The following is a 20458-nucleotide window of genomic DNA, read 5'->3' as shown; positions in this document are numbered from 1 at the left end:
TAAGTGGAGTTTCAGTAACCCTAGCTAAACGCCAGGGCAGCTGCCTTTGCCCACCAGAGACCCTACTGTTTTGGTTTCAAGTCCAAGGAGGTACACCTCAAATATGGAACGTGTGGCATCCTTCAACACCTTAAGCCTAGCCATCTAACCAGAAGGGTCCTTATGGACTGTCACAGGGACACGCCATTTGGTTGTGTCCCTGGTGACACGAGCATACATGCTCGGATATGCCGACTCAGACACTGACAAGTATGATATTATTTTAATAAATTTTAAATAATATTTTATTCTATTTAAATTTTATTTCAATAAAAAAGTTTGTTTTTATTGTTAAAATATTCAAAAATAGTTTTTTATTCATTAAAAACCAAAATTTGTGTCCTAGTGTCGCATTTTTGGAAAAAAATGTAAACTTTTTGACAAGAATTCGAATTGTGTGTCCTCAAGTCCACGAATCATTGTGACTCCTTTTCAAACATCTTTGTTGGCTTGTGTTTATGATACAAGATGGAACAATCCTGCTTGCCATGTCAAAACAAGGATGCCCTGGTGTTTCTGTTTGAGCTGTTGAAGTAAACACCAAAAAATTAAATGCCATATATGAACCATCAAGAAAGGAAATGCAGAGAGCATTGCTTCAGAAAAAGACAACAAGGTAGATCATATCAAGCTTACTCGAGCCAGACTTGACCCCCCTCCCCATAATGAACTTGAGCCCAACCTTACAACCAAGTGCATTCTTTCCCTAAAGAATAGAAAATCAAGATTTCTGCATATTTTTCAAAGATTATATAAATATCAAGAATTTAAAGTTTCACAAGCTCAGCACGCTCTTTTTCTCTAACAGACTAAAAGTAATTCATTAGGAAAGCGTGCCGAGCTCATAAACATACAATTAACCAAGCAAGATAAAAAATAAAAATTGATCGCGCCAGGTAGGGGTCGAACCTACGACTTTCTGCTTAGGAAACAGACGCTCTATCCACTGAGCTACAGGCGCTCTTGTTGGTTACAGTGTCCTGCTAAATTTTATTAACCTAAGAAAAATTAACACCAACTCCCTCTCTCTCTCCCTCTCCCTCTCCCTCTCCCGTCAAAATACCCACCTTCGCTTTAATCTAGCTGGCTACTGGAAGAAAATGCTCAGGAATGCTGTCAGAAACGCATGGAACGGTGGGCGTCTTACTTCAAGAGAAGGCGCCATATCCTCTCTGTTTCTTGCCACAAGGGGCTTCCATGATGGGCAGGTATGGTTTCCGATTCTCCCAAGTTCCTCATTCCTTCCTTTGGTGGACTACCCATCATTGGTTCTTTAACCCTTTTGCATTACCCAACTCTGTCCCTGTGTTAATCATTCATTGAGAAAGAAACACAATGGTTGTGCAAGGATGGGCGCCAACGAATTTGTCGGTTTCGTTTTTTTTTTCTTTTTATTCATTTCTGTAACGGTTGCTCTAAAATATGAATATGGTTGCCGAGAAATATCGTTACTGAAGTATTCGAACTGGTTGCTTAACCCTAACTTCAGTTCGTGTTATGAAGATGGGATCAAAAGATTTCTAAGTGGCAAACAGTCTTAAATACTTATGTCAAGTATGTCCAAGATTGATATACTTAATACTTATTTAGTTACCCAGTTCTTCCAAGGGAGGTATAACAAGTCATTGAAAGGAATCTCCAAGTGAAAGTATTGGATATGGTTTCCTATATTACGGCTATTGGCAACAGAGCAAGTGCTTGGGTCTGATTGGTTATAAGATTCCGTTGGAATATGGTTTCTGATCATTAGTTTTCGCTGTTTAGGAGATGATTGTGTGCTTTGTAAACTATAAGAGCTAATATTTGTGACGGTATGGCTTGGTGTCGTGATCTATGGAGAAGCATGAGACAATAGGAAATGTGTAGGATATGCAGCGTTGAAGAAGATAGAATGGCTGATGAGTCTATTGGAATGGTTAATTCTGAATGAAGTAGAAGTAGTTGGGGGCCAAGGAGTTACAAAATACATTCTTGGTTGAAAAAAAAGAAAGAGTTAGAGGCCAATCAATCGAATTTGGTCTGTGAATCTAAGAAGTGGTGGGAATTCTTGATATCTCTCTCAATTCACAAATACGTTATTTGAATTGATGCGTTTCTGGGGACTGGTGTTTGCAGTTTGGGGGGGCTCAGCTTGTGAAGGACTTCGGTAAAAATCCAGATATGCTAAATTCTGGCAGTATCAAATGTTGTCATTGATCATCCTTGTTATGTTAAATTCTGGTAATATCAAATGTTGTCATTGATCATCCTTGTTATATTAGTCTGGCAGTACCAAATGATGTCATTGATCATCCTTGTGTTTAAGATATCAGCTTATCTGCCTTTCGAACTTCCAATAGAAAGTCATGCAGGCAGTGATTTATGCCTTTTGTTTGGTATCACATTGAAAATTTACAACATTATTGGCTACTTTAGGTAAGCATGCTTTATTTTTAATTCATCTAATCCTTCAGAGGAAAACTTTGGCAAAGAAGGTGAAGGGAACCTATCCACTAACTACTAATTGATATTATGGTAAACTGCTGTTTTCAGAAAATCACTGTAATTTCTTCTTGTTTGGTTCTTTGCCACTTGATAGGCATGATAACATAAATTGTAGCATATTGTTACTTAAACGGACTTCTCTTGCGTTTGGATATATCTGAACCAATGCTTATTCATAATTTTGGCAGGATGATTGCATTGACATCATTTGTGACATTACATGGGCGTAGGATGTTGGCCCCATGATAGGCTAGCAGCATGTCACAATAGAGATTACCATAGTCTGCGACAACACTTATAACTTGTAAAGAGATGCTCATTTGAGCCAGTTGCATCAAAGTGACCTTTGCCACTTTATTATGTCAATTATAATCTCTAGATTCTAGAAACATCTATGTACACGTCCTTTATGTTCCATATGGTCTGTAACCATGAGTATTCAAGTCAAGTTGAATGGATGAGAAGCCAGAGTGGGGGTCCAAATGATCAATAGGTTATCATATGGAAACCTACGTTGATACTTCTGCTGGATTCCTGTGCATCAAACATCTTTTTGAATTACTTTGGTTGGCAAAAGTATCTGAAGCTCCAAAATGTATATTGTTAGTTAGGCCAATGACAAAAAAAACCTGTAAGATTTAACAAAGTTGACTGCTAGAGACCCAGTCGACATTGTGGAAGGAGGGAATCCAAAAGATTTCTAAAAAGAAGAATAGACCAAAGGTGCAGTGATTACTTAATTAAGGGTGAAGTTTGAATATGGTGACGAAGCTAAGTGTGGAAAGAATGTGTTGCTATAAAGGCTGTTGGAGGAACCCACCCAAGCTAGAAGCCTAGAACCAAGGTTATGAGTGAAAGTGCACTAGGATCGAGGCAACGAGCACTAGAGGGGGGGTGAATAGTGCTTTTTAAAAATTTCTGCGGAATATTGAATGATTTTGCAAATCTAAAAGCAAACACACAAAGAACACAAGATTTTATCCTGGTTCGGTCAAACCCGACCTACATCCAGTCCCCAAGCAAAAACCAGCTTGAGATTTCCACTATCAACCTTGTAAACTACAAGATCACACAGACCATAACCGGTCCCACTTTCAGTAACAACCCTACTGAAAGCAAACAACTCCTTTACACCAAGGAGTCCTTTTTATACAAAAGAAATAACAACTTACAATACAACCTATGAGCCTTCCTTTTGAATGCAAATGAAATGCAATTGACTATTGAGGTTGTTGAAATACTCTACTCACGAATTCACTATCTCTCAAAGTGATTTGAGTGAAAAACTGAAGTGAAAATATCACGTGAGTGAGAAAACAAATACTTGAATGAATAGGAGTGAAAAGCAAGAAGTAATTCAATATAATTCTATTGAATTTGATGTTTTTGAGTGTAGAATGCACTCATATTTATAGTTAAAATATTTCATACGTTGAGAGTATGAAAGGGTGTCAAAACTGTCCATTTTGAACGATCAAAACGTTTGAAAAATGAAAAGACACGCCTTTTTGAAGTTTCAGGAAAACGGCAAAATTAGTCGACTGAAACATCAGTTAGTCGACTAATAGTTAGTTATTAGTAGACTGACAGTTATCGTCGGTCGACTGATCTGTTAATCGAGCCGTTTGAAAATCTGAACTTTTGAAACTTAGTCGACTTGAGAAAAGTTAGTCGACTGATAATATCATCAGTAGACTGAAAAACCTTTTAGTCGACTGCTGCTAAAAACTTCCGAAAAACAAACATTCTGTTCAGTCGACTGATAAAAAACATTAGTCGACTGCTGCTAAATTTTTTCAGAAAACACATGTTCTGTTCAGTCGACTGAAAAACCATTAGTCGACTGCTGCTAATTTTCCAGAAAACATACATTCTGTCCAGTCGACTGATAAAACCTTCGGTCGACTAATTTGACAAAAATGACTTTTTAGAAAATATGGCGCGAAAGGATTAGTCGACTGATAAGTCTATTGGTCGACTAATAAACATGAAAATTTAAGAAAAGAGTTTTTTAAAAAGATTTTCAAAAGAGTTTCTTTTAGAAAAGTTTTTCTAAAGACTTTTAAGGTGAAATGCAACCTAAATATGCACTCTAAGTAAGGCTCTTACAAGAATCTAAGACTTTTAATGAATTAAACATATGCACACTAGTCTTCAAAGATTCTTCACTGAATTCTTCAATTTCTTCATAGCCTTAGCTGAAATGCAGTTGATTCCACTTGCTCATCATCAAAACCTTGTACTTGAAGTACCATGTATGGCTTCATTGTCGTAACAATCTCCCCCTTTTTTATGATGACAAACTTAATCAAAGATAAAGCATTTAGATGCATAGATGGAGATTTTACTCCCCCTATCAATATGCTGCAAAACATTAAAAGTTAGCACATTTAAAGCACATATATCACATATTGATTGGTTTGCATTTCCATTCATCATTTCTTCATGCATTTAGAAATACATTCATTCAAAGCTTTCTTTTTCTCAAGATCTCCTGTAATGTAATTGCTATCATCTTTTTCTCAAGATCTCAATGTAATGCTATCTTTATTTATCTTTATCTTTTTCTCTCCCTTTGTCAGAATAAAAAAGAGTAAGGGCAAAAATAGCATAAGCAAAATAGACTTTTAACTCGTATCTCTATTTTAAAACACGGCAAGAGAGTTCCGGCGTGTTTTGAAGATGCGCCAGTCACTGCAAGAGGATTCCGGCGTTTCAAGATCACGGCTAGAAGATTCCGGCGTCTCCCTGTTACGGTAAGAAAATCCCGGCGATGATGGAGTCGAACGACACTCCAAGGGTTTTTCGGAAGAGAGAGAGGCAAGAGAGAAAGAGGGGTTTAAGGGTTTCGTTTTTAAGAAAAACGAAAAGGTACGAAGTGAAACGATGCATCTTTTGTTTTAAAAAAAAACGGGTTTTAAAACAAATCCAAGGGGTGTCGGGTCCCTTCACTTAAATTTTTTTTTTTTTAAATTTAGTCGACTAAAACTTTATCGGTCGACTAAAAAGTGCGACTTATTCTAAAAATATCATCAGTCGACTAGAAATATATCGGTCGACTAATATGGTGCGATACATTCCAAAATATAAAACACCAGTCGATTAGAATTTTATCGGTCGACTAATATAGTGCGATTTTGAGATTTTGTTCAAAAATCAGCATTTTTATAAATCCAAAAACAAGCAAATACCTAGTTCTCTCCTAATTCTCATAAAATCTTCATTTTTAAGAGGTTTAGTGAAGATATCGGCATGTTGTTCTTTAGTGAAAATAAAATTTAACGAAATATCTCCTTTTAACATATGATCTCTTAAAAAATGATGTCTAACTTCAATATGCTTAGTTCTTGAGTGCTGAATAGGATTTTTCGAAAGATTTATAGCACTAGTGTTATCACAATAAATAGTTGTTGTGGAGTAGTTTAAACCAAAATCTTTTAAGGTCTGTTTCATCCAAAGTACTTGTGAACATGCTAAACTAGCCGCTATATATTCAGCTTCAGTTGTTGAGAGTGATACTGAATTTTGCTTTTTACTAAACCAAGAGACTAAGGAATTTCCCAAGAAATGACAAGTTCCACTAGTACTCTTGCGATCAGATTTACTTCCTGCAAAATCTGCATCACTATATGAAACTAAATCAAAGGAAGATGATTTTGGGTAAAACAAACCGAAATCTGAAGTATCTTTCAAATAACGAAGAATTTGTTTTACTGCAGTTAAATGAGATTCCTTTGGATTAGCTTGAAATCTTGCACACATACAAACACTAAACATAATATCAGGTCGACTAGCAGTTAAGTATAATAGAGATCCGATCATACCTCTGTAGAGCTTAGTATCTACACTTTTACTATTTTCATCTTTATCAAGAGAAGTAGTTGTACTCATAGGATTCCTTCTTGATTTCGATGAGTCCATCCCAAATCTCTTGAGAAGTTCTTTTGTATACTTAGCCTGATTGATGAAGATTCCTTCTTCAGTTTGCTTTATTTGAAGTCCAAGGAAGTAGTTTAATTCGCCCATCAAGCTCATTTCAAACTCTTCCTGCATAGCCTTAGCAAATTCTTTACAAAGAGAATCATTAGTAGAACCAAATATTATGTCATCAACATAAATTTGCACAATAAGAATATCTGAATTAAAATGTTTAATAAATAAAGTGGAGTCTACCCGACCAATGGAAAAACCAGATTGTTCTAGAAAATTTCGTAGTCTTTCATACCATGCTCTTGGTGCTTGTTTGAGTCCATACAAAGCTCTTTTCAATTTGTAGACTTTTTCTGGATATTTCTCATTTTCAAAGCCTGGAGGTTGCTCTACATAAACTTCTTCATTGATGTGTCCATTTAAGAATGCACTCTTAACATCAATTTGATATAACTTGAAGTTCATGTAACTAGCAAAAGCAAGCATCATACGAATTGACTCTAATCGAGCCACTGGTGCATAGGTTTTATCAAAATCTATGTCTTCTTCTTGATTATAGCCTTGTGCGACTAGCCTTGCTTTGTTACGAATGACTTCACCATTTTCATCCAGCTTATTTCGGAAGACCCATCTTGTTCCAATTACTGGATGATCCTTTGGTCTATCAACTAGATCCCAAACATCATTCCTAGTAAATTGGTTAAGTTCTTCAGACATGGCTAAAAGCCAAAATTCATCATCACATGCCTTATTGATATTCTTTGGTTCTAATTTAGATATGAAAGCAACATTTGCAATATATTTTTCTAACTGCCTTCTAGTTAGGACACCACTCTTTATTTCACCAATAACTTGTTCATGTGGATGATTAGGAACTTCTTTCTAAACCGGTTGAAGAGGAATATTTTCTTGAGAAGTACTCTCTATCAAGGGTTCTTCTTGAAGTATTGCTTCTTCGCTTAGAGGTATAACCTGCTCACAATTCTCATCAAATGCAACATGTAGAGATTCTTCAATACAAGATATTCTTTTATTGAAAATACGATATGCTTTACTTCTAGAAGAATATCCAAGAAATATTGATTCATCTGATTTTGAATCAAACTTATCAAGATTATCTTTGGTATTTAACAAGAAACATTTACTACCAAAAATTTTGAAATATGAGATCTTTGGTATACGATCATAATACAATTCAAAACATGTTTTATGTAAAATTGGTCGAATAAGAACACGATTTAAGACATAACATGTTGTATTAATTGCTTCAGCCCAAAAATATTTTGGTAAATTTTTATCTTGAAGCATGGTTCTAGCACATTCTTGCAAAGTTCTATTCTTTCTTTCAACAACTCCATTTTGTGGAGCCGCTCTAGGAAAAGCAAAGTTGTGAGATATACCATGTAAATCACAAAACTTTAGAAAAGATTCATTTTCAAATTCACCACCATGATCACTACGAATTTTAATAATAGATGTAGATTTTTCATTTGTAATTCTTCTACAAAGTTTAGAAAATTCTGAAAAAGCATCATTTTTGCTTTTTAGAAAAATCACCCATGTAAACCGAGAATAATCATCTACTATAACAAAAGCATACTTGCTACCATTCAAACTTTGAATTCTAGATGGTCCAAATAGATCTAAATGTAAAAGTTCAAGAGGACGTTTTGTTGAAACTATATCTTTAGCTTTAAAAGAACTCTTAATTTGTTTACCCCTTTGACAAGCATCACATAAGTGATCCTTTTTATATGGTATTCTAGGTAGGCCTCTTACAAGATCATTCTTGGATAATTTTGAAATAATTTTAAAATTAACATGTCCAAGTCTCTTGTGCCATAACCATTGAATTTCATTTGAAACAATAAGACATTTTTCATTAAAAGAGGGTAATTCATCTAGATATAGTTCATACACATTGTTTCTTCTTTTACCTTTAAAAATGATCTTTTTAGATTGAAAATCAAAAATTAAGCATAAATCATTTTCAAAAGAAACATGAAAACCTTTATCACATAATTGACTAATAGATATTAAATTATGCATTAAACCATCCACTAAAAGAACATTTTCTATCAAGAGAAATTTTGGATTACCAATATTACCAATACCTATCACTTTTCCCTTGTTATTGTCACCAAAGGTGACGGTTCCTCCATCCTTATTTTGGAGGGTGGAAAATAACTTCGGCCTTCCAGTCATATGTTTGGAACAACCGCTGTCCAATATCCATTTGCTCCTTATGTTGTGTACCTACAACAAAATCAGACAACAGAGCATTTGACCCCTTTCTATTTTCGGGTCCATGAGAGTTAGTCTTAGGAACCCATATCCATTTGGATTTTGGTTTCCTTTGATAATAAGTATTCTTTCTATAAAAGGACTTAGAATAAACATGTCTAGAACAATCATATCTAGATGCATTTCTATTAGAACTAGAAAGTTTAGTTCTATGAACAAAAGGTTGAGAATAATGTCTTTGATTTTTCACCACAAGGTTTGGTCTATTTTGAGTATCAAAGAAGCTATATCCCAATCCGGTTTTATTAACCGAGCATCTTTGAGAACCAAGAAGTTTTTCTAGATTCTTTTGACCATTTGTGAATTTGGTCACTATAGAAAGAAGATCTTTTGACTTTTCTTTAAGACTAAATATTTCATTTTGTAAGAGATTGGTTCTAACTCCAATTTCTTTTATCTCAAGTGCTTGGCAAGAATTTTCCTTCTTGAGATCTTCTATTTCTTGAAGTAATACTTTATTTTGAGAGTCAAGAGTTAAATTTTCAGTTTTTAACTCTTTATTTTTAGAACTAAGACTCTTAAATTTAGCATATAAAACATTAAATGCTTCAAATAACTCATCATAGTCAAATTGACTTACCGAATCTTCTTGTGCTACAAAACACATGTTGGCGACTTCTTCATTTGATTCTTCATCGGAAGAGGAGTCACTATCATCCCAACAGGCTTGAAATGCCTTTTTCTTCTTGAATTGGTCCTTGGGCTTGATTTTGAGAAGAGGACAATATTTCTTGATATGTCCTGCCTTTTTGCAGTTAAAGCACTTTACTTCATTGGGAATGGAAGAATCTACTTTCTTTGCCTTTCTTTGAAATCTTCCCTTTTTTATGAATCTTCTGAATTGCCTTGTGATGAGGGCAATATCTTCATCTTCATCTTCTTCTGAATTTTCTGAGTCAGAATTAGCCTTAAAAGCAAGAGACTTCTTTTTAGGCTCTTCTTCTTGTCTGTCTTGAAGTTGAACCTTATATGCCATTAGGTTACCAACTAAGTCTTCAAGAGTGAGAGTATTGAGATCATTTGCTTCTTCAATAGCAGTGGTTTTTCTTTCCCATTCAGGAGTTAAACACCTTAGAATCTTTCTAACTAAATCCACTTATGAATATTCTTTTCCAAGGGATTTCAAAGTGTTAGTTATATCGATCATTCTAGTTACCATGTCCGATATAGATTCATTTTGCTTCATTTTGAACAATTCAAATTTATGAACTAAAGAAGCAATTTTAGATTCCTTTACCTTTGACGTACCTTCGTGTGTCACGAGAAGAGTATGCCAGATTTCATTAGCTGTAGAGCATTGAGAGATGCGATTGAATTCTACCTTCTCAACGCCACAATATAATGCATTCATGGCTTTGGCATTCAGTGAAGCAGTCTTCTTTTCTTCATCGGTCCATCGACTGAAATCAGTTGATGGAGTTTGGTACTTTTCTGAAACAACTCTCCAGATATCGAGATCCATGGATTGCAGGAATATTGTCATTCTTACTTTCCAGTATCCATAGTTTGTTCCGTCGAAGAGAGGAGGACGAACAGAGGAGCTTCCTTCTTTGTGCTGAGATGTTGTAGTTGCCATGCTAGATGATGGTCAAATCAAAGTAATAGCAAACCTGTGCTCTGATACCAAATGAAAGTGCATTAGGATCGAGGCAACAAGCACTAGAGGGGGGGTGAATAGTGCTTTTTAAAAATTTCTGCGAAATATTGAATGATTTTGCAAATCTCAAAGCAAACACACAAAGAACACAAGATTTTATCCTGGTTCGGTCAAACCCGACCTACATCCAGTCCCCAAGCAAAAATCAGCTTGAGATTTCCACTATCAACCTTGTAAACTACAAGATCACACAGACCATAACCGGTCTCACTTTCAGTAACAACCCTACTGAAAGCAAACAACTCCTTTACACCAAGGAGTCCTTCTTTTTACACAAAAGAAATAACAACTTACAATACAACCTATGAGCCTTCTTTTTGAATGCAAATGAAATGCAATTGACTATTGAGGTTGTTGAAATACTCTACTCACGAATTCACTATCTCTCAAAGTGATTTGAGTGAAAAACTGAAGTGAAAATATCACGTGAGTGAGAAAACAAATACTTGAATGAATAGGAGTGAAAAGCAAGAAGTAATTCAATATAATTCTATTGAATTTGATGTTTTTGAGTGTAGAATGCACTCATATTTATAGTTAAAATATTTCATACGTTGAGAGTATGAAAGGGTGTCAAAACTGTCCATTTTGAACGATCAAAACGTTTGAAAAATGAAAAGACACGCCTTTTTGAAGTTTCAGGAAAACGATAAAATTAGTCGACTGAAACATCAGTTAGTCGACTAATAGTTAGTTATTAGTAGACTGACAGTTATCGTCGGTCGACTGATCTGTTAATCGAGCCGTTTGAAAATCTGAACTTTTGAAACTTAGTCGACTTGAGAAAAGTTAGTCGACTGATAATATCATCAGTAGACTGAAAAACCTTTTAGTCGACTGCTGCTAAAAACTTCTGAAAAACAAACATTCTGTTCTCAGAAAACACATGTTCTGTTCAGTCGACTGAAAAACCATTAGTCGACTGCTGCTAATTTTCCAGAAAACATACATTCTGTCCAGTCGACTGATAAAACCTTCGGTCGACTAATTTGACAAAAATGACTTTTTAGAAAATATGGCGCGAAAGGATTAGTCGACTGATAAGTCTATTGGTCGACTAATAAACATGAAAATTTAAGAAAAGAGTTTTTTAAAAAGAGTTTCAAAAGAGTTTCTTTTAGAAAAGTTTTTCTAAAGACTTTTAAGGTGAAATGCAACCTAAATATGCACTCTAAGTAAGGCTCTTACAAGAATCTAAGACTTTTAATGAATTAAACATATGCACACTAGTCTTCAAAGATTCTTCACTGAATTCTTTAATTTCTTCATAGCCTTAGCTGAAATGCAGTTGATTCCACTTGCTCATCATCAAAACCTTGTACTTGAAGTACCATGTATGGCTTCATTGTCGTAACAATGAGTATTGTATTGTTACCCGTATCGATCGGGCCCATAGTAACACCATATCGTACCATAAATTTTTAATAAAAAATTTCCAAAAAATCAGAAAAATTTAGCAAAAATTTAAACAAAATCATAGCACCTGAAACAATAATGAATTGCACAAAATAGAACCATAAAATCACATATGGGGCATCTATGTCTCTATGAGCCGCATAAGACATCATCAAACATCAACTAATATGGAATCATAGATAATATTGCATGCATGTCTTATAAGAACAATGCAAAATATTAAATATCTTGCAATTAAGAACATGCTACAAGACTCATACTTTCATATTATATATAAAAAAACAAAATAACCAAGTTTATGAACAATTAAGTGTTAAATAACCAAGTTTTTTAATAAAACATCAATTATCATGATAATCTTCATCATCAATATCTTCTTCTCCTCCTTCGACATCCACATTGTCTTGAAGATATGTGAGGTCTTCATCATCTACCTCATGATCTCTTTTCACGTTAATCCACTGAATGTCCTCTTAATTCAAAAAAGTTTATGCTTCTTCTTCAACCCATGCATCCAATTCATCAAAATGCTCCAAACTGATGGAATCGAATTGCCCTTTGTGCCTCCTTGATGATAACTTTTCGATTTACCTAAAAAGATGACATGAAAAAATAAAAATTAATTGGGTTTTAAATGATATAAAAAAACTTTAAATAGACACATGAAAATGACAAATAAACTTTAGAATTTTATATACTTTTATCTCAATCGTAAGTTGTAGCGAAGGTAGACAAGGTCATTGAGTCTTTTGTGCTCCAATCTATTTCTTTTTTTGGTATGGATTTGCTAAAAAACACTAGTTTCTCTCACATCCATTTACACTACATGTTTGGCTAAGAGTGTGAATTACAAAAGTTCTCAAATTTAAAACATCACTTCCAATCTTGGCCCACCACATGTCTAAAAAAAATGAAAAATCAATAAGACAATAACATATACAATCATAGAAAACATCATAACTAAATAATAATATGAAATTAAAATTGAAATAAACAAAATAAATTACATGTACGCATCGTGGCACAATTTTGTACTGTTGCAGGTCTCCTCATATCATATGATGCATTATCATAAGTTTTCATTTTCTTGTGAATTTTATTTTGAATGATATAATCAGGGTTCAACCTTTCGATGCAATTCATGTCCCTTGTTAACTTTTCTGTTCATTTTAAACGTAGGAGAGTATTTAAATAGAGGATTTAAATAATATGTTACAGTATGAAAAGGTTGATGAAGTTGTCCAATCCACCTATGTTCAATGAAGTTTCATATAGATATGTATAATTTTTTCTTCCCTTCAAATTATCTCTAATGGCCTCTTTTGCCTTATTCATAGCATTATAGAGATAACCCATAGTTGGTCTATCTTCACTGTCAACCAATCGAAACACCTTTACCAAAGGTATAGTTGTTCTCAACAACTTCACGCATGAATCCTAGAATTCACTTCTAAATACAATATCCACAATTTATGTGGGCTTTCTTTTTTGTGCATAGGGATATACATTCCATTCATATGATGGAAACATTTTTTTAGTACCGCTCTATTATTTACTAGACTTTGTACTGTTAAAAAATTCATAGCAAATCTAATAACTGCACTACGAATTAACTCAGCACCACCAATGTACTTTCTCATTAAGATCAAAACTCATGCATGATTGTAAATAAATTTAGTAATTTCTTTGCAACATGTCGATGTCCGTAAGCATAAGAATGACCCAAAATTTTATGTTAGTTATTTACCTGTTGCCTTATAATTTGTTGCATTATCAGTAATAAATTGCATAATAGTTTGAGATTCAACCTTTTGCCTAACCTGATAAAAAACTCTGACTAATATACGTGTTGTCTTGGGCGTATCAGACAAATCAATTGACTTCAAAAGCAATAGACCCAAATTTATCAAGTTCCTTAACTTTATATGTTTGTTCACCCATCTGCCATGATGCTACACTCAGTTTCTCTCCATGACTCTTTCATCTCATCACAATATGTCTTCACTTCTTTGACATTAGCATCTAAAACTTTTTTTCTCAAAGCATGTTATAAAAGCATTTTATATTCAGACCCGATACTGATTATGACATCTGTCATGGCCTGAAAATGAAAGGAATTTACCGCATTGAAAGGAATGTAGTCATCATAGAACCATCTCTTAATTGTGACATCCGCCTACTCAACTAAATATTGAGGAGTCATAGTAGTACGAATGTCGTGCTACGCTCCAGGTGCAGTCTTAGAAGGAAAAAAGCTCATAATAGAGTCTTTAGCTCTACCTCCTCTCGAAGAACGCCCTGCTTCTCTTCTTATTTCTCCTTCTCTTTTTTTTCTCCTCTTCTTTTTGTGCCCGCAACAACACTACTGCTGTCACCAGCTATACATTTTCCCTTCACTGCAAAACTTCCTACTTTTGATCTTATGCTATGGGTTGTAGGATCAAAAGTAGGGAGATCATCTTCGTAATACACATCCTTTCAGGGCTTCACATACCCCATTTCTTCCTATTCATCTGTCTTTCTTGTATTTTACCTCTTAGATCATCAAGTAATTGTTGGCGTTATCATTTCACGGCATTCGGCAATTTTCTTGACTTGCATGCTTGCATATTATGATCTGTTTCAGCTAAATAATGCTTCAACCTAGAGATACCACCTGAAAAAGAAATTTGGCAGAAGTTGTACTTGATTTTTAATCAGTTTTTCCTCATTACTTGAGTTTCCTTTTGCCATGCCTGATCCTTTGATGCCATCTTTCCCCAAAAAAACTCAATAAGAAGCAAAGAATAGAGATTTTTTACTTTAACCCCACTTCCTTGAGTGAAAAATAGTGGAAATACAAGAAAATCGCAAAAACCCTCTCCCTTGTGCACCAATCGACCCCCAAATCAATCTCACAGCTCCTAGGGTGCATGTGTTTTCTTCTAACAACCTCTAGAGAAATGTAGAAGTCGGCCCTCAAGAGGCCTTTAAAACCCAAAACTTAAAAATCAAGTTTCGGGTCCTTTTTAAGTGCGCCAAACCCGTATCGTACTGCATCATACAATATGGCACGACACAAAAACCCAAAAGTAACGATACTTACAACACTTCCTAGAAATTGAACAATCACTACTTGTTCTCATATGAAAAGACTTATGACTAAATGCTTTTTGTCCTATATTTTTCAAAGAAGAATGAGCAGATTCAAGAAACAAATTTCGTTGGAGGGACATGAGGTAGCATCAGAGGAAGTTAGTGAGAAGTGTAGCATGACAAGCATTAGGGACCGTTTGTGTGCTGTGGAAAGATGGGGCTTTCCACGGAAACGTGCAACATTCGATGCATTTTCGTAGGGCTCATTGCAGTAACACAAACGTGGGGCTCCCGGAAAGGGAGCCCCAAAATCAACAACCAACCCCCTTTTTCAGCGGAAACATTAACCGTTGTGTGTGTGGGTGTGTGTGTGTGTGGGGGGGGGGGGGGGGGGGGTCCGATCCATTTACTGTAGAAGGACACTCTGTGCTGATTGCGGCGCCGTGCATCCTTCCGCGACTACCAACTCTATTGGAGGAGTGTGAAGCCTGATTTCTACCTTGATATAGATCCCTAATTTTTAGAAAAAAAAATCACCCTTAGTGTTAAACTCAGCGAATCCATTGTTTTAAAATTTAAACATTCAAAGTCAAATAGCAAGTTCTTGTGGTTAAAGGCTTGAGCATGTTAGGGAAAGGCTGTTTTATGTGGGCATGAGGTTATTGATGCTTTAGTGGCTTAAATTGAAGATTTCGACCTTTTTCTTCCTAGAATTGACTAATTTAGTTCCCTTTAAAGGATAAACTTGGTGATTATTGCAACAAGGGAGAATTCAAAAAGGAACTTCTCAAGCATTTGCCTCCTATATTAGAATTTTGGAGGGAGTGCACCTATGTCCTGTAAATGTTTTCTATGATTTAAGGAATTGAGCAGCATCAGGATATGCTGTGGCTTGGTCTACAAATGATATTGGTACAACATTATTTGTGGATCTACCTTACTTGGATTTAAATACATTTTTAAATTTATATTCCTAATTTGAAAGTGGTCCCTTCGTTTCTTTTTTGGAGAGCCTGACACAAGAGAAGGTTGTATTTGTAGTTTGCAAATAACTTCATATTAGACCTGGTGTCATTTTCTCGGATGCAGCTACTTAACCCTATCTGCAGCTCTTGATATCAGTTAACTTACACAATTCAGAATGTATTGTCATGATCAAATAAATATGTTCATTGAGTATTCGTTCTTAAATCTGAATCCTCAAGATTCACATTACATCGTTGTAAGGTAGTTATTTCTTTATTTTAAGTCATGGCAACTCATTGCCGATCAAACAAATGAATGTATGGCCACCTTTTATTGAAGTTGCATTTGTAGTTTTTTCCCTCTTTGTTGTCTTATTGGAATGTTCAAGCAATGTCTGGTTGGTTTATGACTTGCAATGTTTTTATTAATTCGATTAGTTAGTCAGTTGGATATGCAGTTTCACAGCCACTTAAGTTTTATTATGTGCAATTCCAGAATGATTGCCTATGGTTTCACTTATTGGAATATTGATAACAAAGTTTTTTTTTACTCGGAGAAACCACTCCAGGCACAGAATCCTAGCTGCACTGGCTCAGCCTGCCGTACTTACGGTCTCTGTCCATGTCAGCATAAAACTCCGAGGGCATACCCCTCGGCCCCAGGGAGTCGCCAAGCTAGACTGTCCGTCAAACGGTCTAGGCCCCATCCCACTGTGCCAAACCCGTTGGGTCTGATAATAAAGTTTCATTGCTCATTATTTTTGTACTTTCATATACCTTGAACTGTTTCAGGTATACCATAAGTAGGAAGGTAAGTTGCCTTTTTCCATAGAGTAAATTACCTTGTCCTCTAGAATAATGGTTTCCTATTCTTTTCTGCTTTTAGGCATGTTAGTGCGATTTGATGGTATCTCTCCAGAGGCATTTCTTTAACACCACCATAATAAATAAGTCTTATACATGCTCTCTAAAAGAGAGATGAAGCTAAATATGGAGATAAAGTTGTTCTTCTTAGGTATCTAATTAATTGTTTACCTTAGAAGTGGATGAAACCAGAGTTGCCAATCGAGGAAGCGATTCAGGAAGTGAGGCACTTCTAAAATTTTAAGCGGGAAGCGCAGGACGACTTAGAAGCGAATCGGAAATCGTCTCGGGAGGGAGAAGAGAAGCGACCTAGGAAGCGAACCGGAAGCAAAGAGGGAAGCTACCCAGCATTCGAGTGGGAAGCGAATAGGAATTGAGTTTTCTCGATATTGGGCCAAAAAAAATTTGTTAAAGGGACGCGTTTTGCGCTTCCGAAACATGTTTCGGGGAAGCGTGCTTTCCCGAGTCCTATAGCGTTTCTGATCATGGCACTTGAAGACAACAATCAGAGATCCCATCATGCTGGAGCCTTATTATCTTGTGATCTTCCTCAAGCTTGCTGTAATTATTGGTCCGATTTCTATGTCATTGATCAGGTGTACAGAAGGTGACATCCTCCCAGATACGTTTGCCCCTTGACTGCACTTTGACTACAATATGCGGCATGGTTTTTTGGCCACATAAGGATTACTTCCTTTTTGGATTATTTATGCATTTGATGTCTAAGTGTTTGCTTCTGAAGCTTATTGCTTCCTATCCCATCTTATAAAAATATTGAGTTTTGATCTCTTAAGTCTTGAGTCTGCCCTTTCTTTGAGTTAGAGCTTTCACTGGGTGATGAGAATATGATGAAATAAAATGGTGGGTGGGCGTTCTTTTGGTTGCCATCCAAACATGATGAGAGAGAGGGGGGGGGGGGCGCTTCTGACATTATTATTTTCTGGCTTTTCAGTATACTGTGCATCTGAAGCTGTATCTCAGAGTCGTGCTTCAATATAGCAGTGCGTCTTAGCCTACAAAAGCTATCATTGATGAAAGACAAGTGTAGTATTTGTTCTTCAGTTACAAGGACCTAAATTTTGTGAAACATTGTATGGATTGAGTGATTATTAAACAAATTTGATGGAACTGAATGGTGACATAAAATCTTGGATGATGTATCACTATGCAAAAATGATAAGGTAATCATATGCACAAATGTAACATCTTGTGAGCTTGGTGAGTTGAGGAATAAATCGATTGCCTTCAAGAAATGGGAAGTACTCTGCTAGGACATGATGCGTGACCAGCTTGAGGATGACTTTTGATATGCATAATGAATGGTGGCCTAATTGAGTGTACATTTAGGGTAGGTTCGGCTGCCCTTTTAAAATATGATTTAGAATCACATGGGGTCTCATGTGATTCAGAACCTCAAGCAAATTAGAAAGTCTCTCATTTGCAAAGGCAAATGAGATTCACTTTCTCACAGCTTACATTTTATGTTTGGCTGCTTATACAAATGAGATTCACTTTCTCATTCAAATGATAAAGTGAATCTCATGTGATCTAACCAAACATGCCCTTAAGGTGATCAAGGGTTCTTTCCATTGTTTAGTTTGTCTAATTTATTGATTGAAGTTGTTTCCATATATGAACCGCTTCCTATGGTTTCCTCGTCACATTGTATGTTTCATCAAGTTTTTGGTGCATGGTTGTATATTCTTATGTGATCTTTATGTAGTGGCAAAGTTGTCAAGTTTATAACATTTTGCACTGTGATGTTTCTTTTCTGCTGTAAATATAGTAAGTTGTGCTGTGGTTTGCAGGTTCTTCTTTCACCTAGGAGCTTCTTTGGAGTGGAAGATTTCGTAGACGATGACAATGGCCGGCCATACACATACAAGAAGGAGAAGAAATCAAAGAACCCCTACAAGCATGTGTCATTCAAGCAGCGGACAATAGCATACATGGAACCCTTCACACTTGATGTATTCATATCCAAGCGTTTTGTTTCTGCATCGCTTACCCATAGGGTGACCAGTAAACAAGTGGCTGTTGCGGGTACCAACTCCAAAGACATTAAGGAAATTCTCAAGTCGCGTTGTGACATACCTGCTTGTTTGGCAGTTGGTCGGATCTTGGCTGAAAGAGCAAGGGAAGCTGATGTCTATACTGCTTCATACACACCTAGGGACCGCGACAAGTTTGAAGGCAAAATCCGAGCTGTGGTCCAGTCCCTCATTGACAATGGAATTGATGTCAAGGTTTATCTCAACTGATTTGGACATTGTTTGTTAGTTCAATGCTCATAGAACTCTTGTTATTTGAGTGGAAATGGTTACTTCTGTTTATATCTTGGAGTATGCTGAAAGTAGTAGTGTTTTCTTCAAAGGAGAAAAGGATGACATAGGCCTGAAAGTAGTTGTGTTTGGGGGAAAAGGATTACATATGCCCCTGTTTGTTGGGTCACAAAAAAGGGCTAGTGATACTGATAAAACCAACTTCTTGCATTAATATGGCTGGTACATATCTTTGTGGCTTTTTTTATTTTAGAGAAATATCTGTGGCCTAATGATGCTCCGGTTAGAAGGATGGAGAAATGGGAAAATATATTAGTTAAAAGAGGTCAGGGTAGGCCTAGGAAGACATGGATGGAGGTGATAGGAAAGGATATGAATGCTTTGAACCTCACAAAGGACATGGCATTGGATAGAAATGATTGGAGGAGAAGGATTCATGTGGAAGACCCATAATGATTTTCTTTTTTGGTTCATATCGCCGACCCCAATTATTTTGGGATGAAGGCGTAGTTGTTGTTGTTGTTGTAGAGAAATATCTCTGGCATTTTAGACAAGTTACATTTGTGTGCCTTCAATTAAAGGGCAGGTCTTTCTCCTCATTTTCAGTAGTTAAAGATCCTTCTTAAAAACCTTGTGTGAACGATTTGTTACTGTTGTGGTTGAATGGTGAGTGGATATAAGTTCTTTCTTGGTGGTATAGTTAGGGATGGCAGTGGACCAGGGGAAAGCGGGGCCCTGCCTCGCCCCGTTTGGACTAGGGATGGAGGGCATGAAACGGGGATGGAGGCGGGGATGAAGGTTAAAATTCATCCCCGTGCGGGGATGGACTGACACTTTCCCCGCCCTGCCCTTTCCTCTCTCGATAGCACACCTTAACCTCGATAAACCCTAACGCAAACCCCCTTTCCCCATTTCTGTTCACCTCCCCTCTCACGCAGCTCGATTTTTTCCCTCTTCTGCCTCCCTGCGTAAGCTCCTTCTACGTTTGGATCCTTCTCCGTTTGTAGATCGGTCGGAGCCATGCCACCGTCGTGACAACCACAGCCTCCTCCACCGCCGTGCCACCGTCAGAAGCCAACCACTGTTGCGAGCCCGATGTTGCCGCGCCACCGTTGGAAGCCAACCGCTGCTGCGAGCCCGCGCCACCGTCGGGAACCTCGATTATCGCCAGGTAACCTTCTTCCTCTCTCCCTCCTCTTCTCTGCAACCCCCATTTTTGGGCTGCCGGGGGTGCTAAGAGCCACCATTACCCCTTCTTCCAACGCCAGCCATCAAGGGCGCACCCCCCTGCTTCTGGTTTTTACCGGAAGCCACACGGGTGTTCAGGCTCTATCGGGAATAGAGCCACCGCCTGAGGGTGACTCTCTCTCTCTCTCTCTCTCTCTCTCTCTCTCTCTCTCTCTCTCTAGGCATTTCCCCTTCCCTTTGTTGTTCCAGCCAGG

The 20458-nt window shown here is 36.7% G+C and overlaps 1 protein-coding gene and 1 non-coding gene across 2 annotated transcripts; one reads left to right on the top strand and one right to left on the bottom strand.

Annotated features, from left to right (window-relative positions):
* Positions 1 to 927: 927 nt before the first annotated feature.
* On the bottom strand, positions 928 to 1000 carry TRNAR-CCU (transfer RNA arginine (anticodon CCU)). Its single transcript has one exon. It is a non-coding gene; the product is annotated as a tRNA-Arg (tRNA).
* A 97-nt stretch (positions 1001 to 1097) lies between these two features.
* On the top strand, positions 1098 to 19230 carry LOC149831753 (uncharacterized). The gene is made up of 2 exons (XM_090012207.1): positions 1098 to 1247; positions 18543 to 19230. The coding sequence occupies exons 1-2, from the start codon at positions 1140 to 1142 to the stop codon at positions 18993 to 18995; spliced, it is 561 nt and encodes a 186-aa protein (XP_089868333.1). The 5' UTR covers positions 1098 to 1139; the 3' UTR covers positions 18996 to 19230.
* Positions 19231 to 20458: the final 1228 nt, after the last annotated feature.

Source organism: Nuphar pumila, chromosome 7, assembly GCF_984573655.1.
Source record: "Nuphar pumila chromosome 7, dmNupPumi1.hap1.1, whole genome shotgun sequence".
Taxonomy (NCBI): Eukaryota; Viridiplantae; Streptophyta; class Magnoliopsida; order Nymphaeales; family Nymphaeaceae; genus Nuphar; species Nuphar pumila.
Note: the sequence above shows the minus strand (reverse complement) of the source record. Positions and strands in the feature narration are given on the sequence as shown.

What these genes read in the sequence shown, in the direction of transcription:
- LOC149831753 (XM_090012207.1), top strand. Translation starts at nt 1,140, where the DNA reads ATGCTCAGGAATGCTGTCAGAAACGCATGGAACGGTGGGCGTCTTACT. An exon ending in GGGGCTTCCATGATGGGCAG is followed by an intron (nt 1,248 to 18,542) that starts GTATGGTTTCCG and finishes TGTGGTTTGCAG; the next exon opens with GTTCTTCTTTCACCTAGGAG.